This window comes from Sinocyclocheilus rhinocerous, unplaced genomic scaffold (genome assembly GCF_001515625.1).
Source record: "Sinocyclocheilus rhinocerous isolate Xijiao unplaced genomic scaffold, SAMN03320098_v1.1 scaffold235, whole genome shotgun sequence".
NCBI lineage: Eukaryota > Metazoa > Chordata > Actinopteri > Cypriniformes > Cyprinidae > Sinocyclocheilus > Sinocyclocheilus rhinocerous.
The window spans coordinates 821,758-824,218 of NW_015646367.1; the positions used below are offsets into that span (position 1 = coordinate 821,758).

General features: G+C 30.4%; 1 protein-coding gene across 2 annotated transcripts in view; it reads left to right on the forward strand.

The window, feature by feature from the left end:
* Positions 1-1,485, forward strand: part of LOC107707646 (non-histone chromosomal protein HMG-17-like) — a 3,059-nt gene extending 1,574 nt beyond the window's left edge. For both annotated transcript variants that reach the window (XM_016511726.1, XM_016511725.1), the window contains exons 2-6: positions 84-119; positions 546-575; positions 666-716; positions 878-940; positions 1,115-1,485. In XM_016511726.1, coding sequence (XP_016367212.1) covers positions 84-119; positions 546-575; positions 666-716; positions 878-940; positions 1,115-1,150 — 216 coding nt within the window. In that variant the 3' untranslated portion in view covers positions 1,151-1,485. The remainder of the gene's footprint in view (positions 1-83; positions 120-545; positions 576-665; positions 717-877; positions 941-1,114) is intronic.
* Positions 1,486-2,461: the final 976 nt, after the last annotated feature.

The window sequence follows — 2,461 nt, forward strand, 5'->3', positions numbered from 1 at the left end:
TTATATATATATATATATATTTTTTTTTTGTTTTTTTTTTCGTTTTCTAAAACGTTTTCGTGTTTTATTTTGTATTTTTACAGATTGATGGTGAGAAGGCCGCCAAAGGCAAGGAGGAGGTTTGTCCATTTATGTATATAATTTTTTTATATTTATATTACTGTATTTATATATTTTATTGTCTTATATGGTATTTTTTGCTTATATCAGACTGCAAGCCTTATGAAGCTAAAGCAGAACATATTTCTGTGTAAATCACTTATTTAAAAAAAAAAAAATGTATAAGTTAAATTGACATAAGAACATTTTTATGTGAATTTCTTATTTTATTCTAAATTTACCCTGCTTGTGCTTGATGAATAATAACCTGACCTTTTTTTTATGCTTACATTAATTTACATCGGCCATATTCACTATAATAGCCAATTAACTTTTTTTTTTTTTTCCAGTGAAATATAATATAAATTTTATGTTGGTTACTCAGTCTTGATTATTTGGTTACATCATTGATTGGTATTAATTCCGTATTATGTTTTTTTTTGCAGCCAACAAGACGCTCCGCAAGGTTGTCTGCTGTAAGTATCATCTTTAGGATCCATTTAATAAATAAATAATTATTAATGCTGAAGTTTCTTTGTCTAATTCATCTCTGAATTGATTTACAGAAACCAGCTCCTCCTAAACCAGAACCAAAGGCCAAAAAAGCCGCCCCCAAGGTAAGAATGTACAGCTTTGCAATAGTATTACATAACCATTGAGCCGCTGAATATTGTTCCACTGATGACAGAAGGCCTTGCCCACATGTTAACCATCAAACCGCTAAGGTTGGTGTCTGTTATCATTTCTGCAATCATATTTATTGTCATTGGTTACACAGAAGGCAGCCAAGGGGAAGAAGGGCAGCAACCCTGCTGAAAACGGAGATGCCAAGGCAGACCAGGTCGGTCTGAAAAGCGCTTAAAAGAGTTATAAATAAATGCATACTTCTGCTTTTCGTTCACTATATCTGCTCTAGCAAAGCAACTAATTAGTGAAGCATGTAAAGTTTGGTAATTGCTCAACCAAATCACTTCGGAACTGACTTTTTTTTTCTTTCTTCATCACTTTCTTCTAGGCACAGAAGGTTGACGCTACTGGCGATGCCAAATGAGAAGCTAACGAGTGTCTGATCCTTCTATGTACTTGGTGACTGTACAGTTTGAAATAACTTTTTTTTACCAAGTTTTATTTTAAGAATAACATTTATAGTTGACTTGTTGACTTGCTTTTTATGTACTGATTGATTTGACAGGAGTTACTATATTTCATTCATATCCATTTGTATCCCATTTTTTTAATCAAGCGTCTATATCTCGCCAAAATCTGTTGGCAAAACGCAAGAATATTGTCCTGAACTTTGTTTTTTTTTTGCTTTATCTGTCTTTCTTTCTTTCTTGGTTTATCTTTGGATTTTAATCACCAAACATTCTCAAAAGGCAGCTTAAGAGTGTTTGTAAAATGTTTTCAGAGGGGGTTTTCACCATGTTGTTAGCATTTAAACGTACAAATACTGTGTTTTCATTTTTAGTTTTTTAAAGGGGAAATTACAATGAAATTGTCACTAGGAAAAAAAAAAAAAAGTAAATAAGGCAACAATGTTGAGTAAAATTACAATGTGAACCTTCGATTTCTTTAGAGCTGTGTGTTCTGAGCTTGTCTTGTTTATTAAGTTATGTTCTGCAATCGTGGAAGGATATTCAGTGACTCTTAAAATGCTTTGTTTTAAATGGTTTTGAATAAAAAAAAATAAACTGTCCAGAAAAAAATTAATCATCTTTGTTTGTGTGTGTATATATAGATAGATATATTCATAGGTATAGATTGTGTATATATATGTATTGATTCTTTTGTAATATATTCACAATATTTTAAGAATATAATTACGTATTTAGCAGATGCTTTTATCCAAAGTGACTTACAGTTCATTCAGGCTATACATTTTTTAAAATATTGATTCTTTTGTAATATATTCACAATATTTTAAGAATATAATAGTTTAAGAATAACATTTATAGTTGACTTGTTGACTTGCTTTTTATGTACTGATTGATTTGACAGGAGTTACTATATTTCATTCATATCCATTTGTATCCCATTTTTTTAATCAAGCGTCTATATCTTGCCAAAATCTGTTGGCAAAACGCAAGAATATTGTCCTGAACTTTGTTTGTTTTTTTGCTTTATCTGTCTTTCTTTCTTTCTTGGTTTATCGTTGGATTTTAATCACCAAACATTCTCAAAAGGCAGCTTAAGAGTGTTTGTAAAATGTTTTCAGAGGGGGTTTTCACCATGTTGTTAGCATTTAAACGTACAAATACTGTGTTTTCATTTTTAGTTTTTTAAAGGAAGTTACAATGAAATTGTCACTAGAGAGAAAAAAAGTAAATAAGGCAACAATGTTGAATAAATTTACAATGTGAAC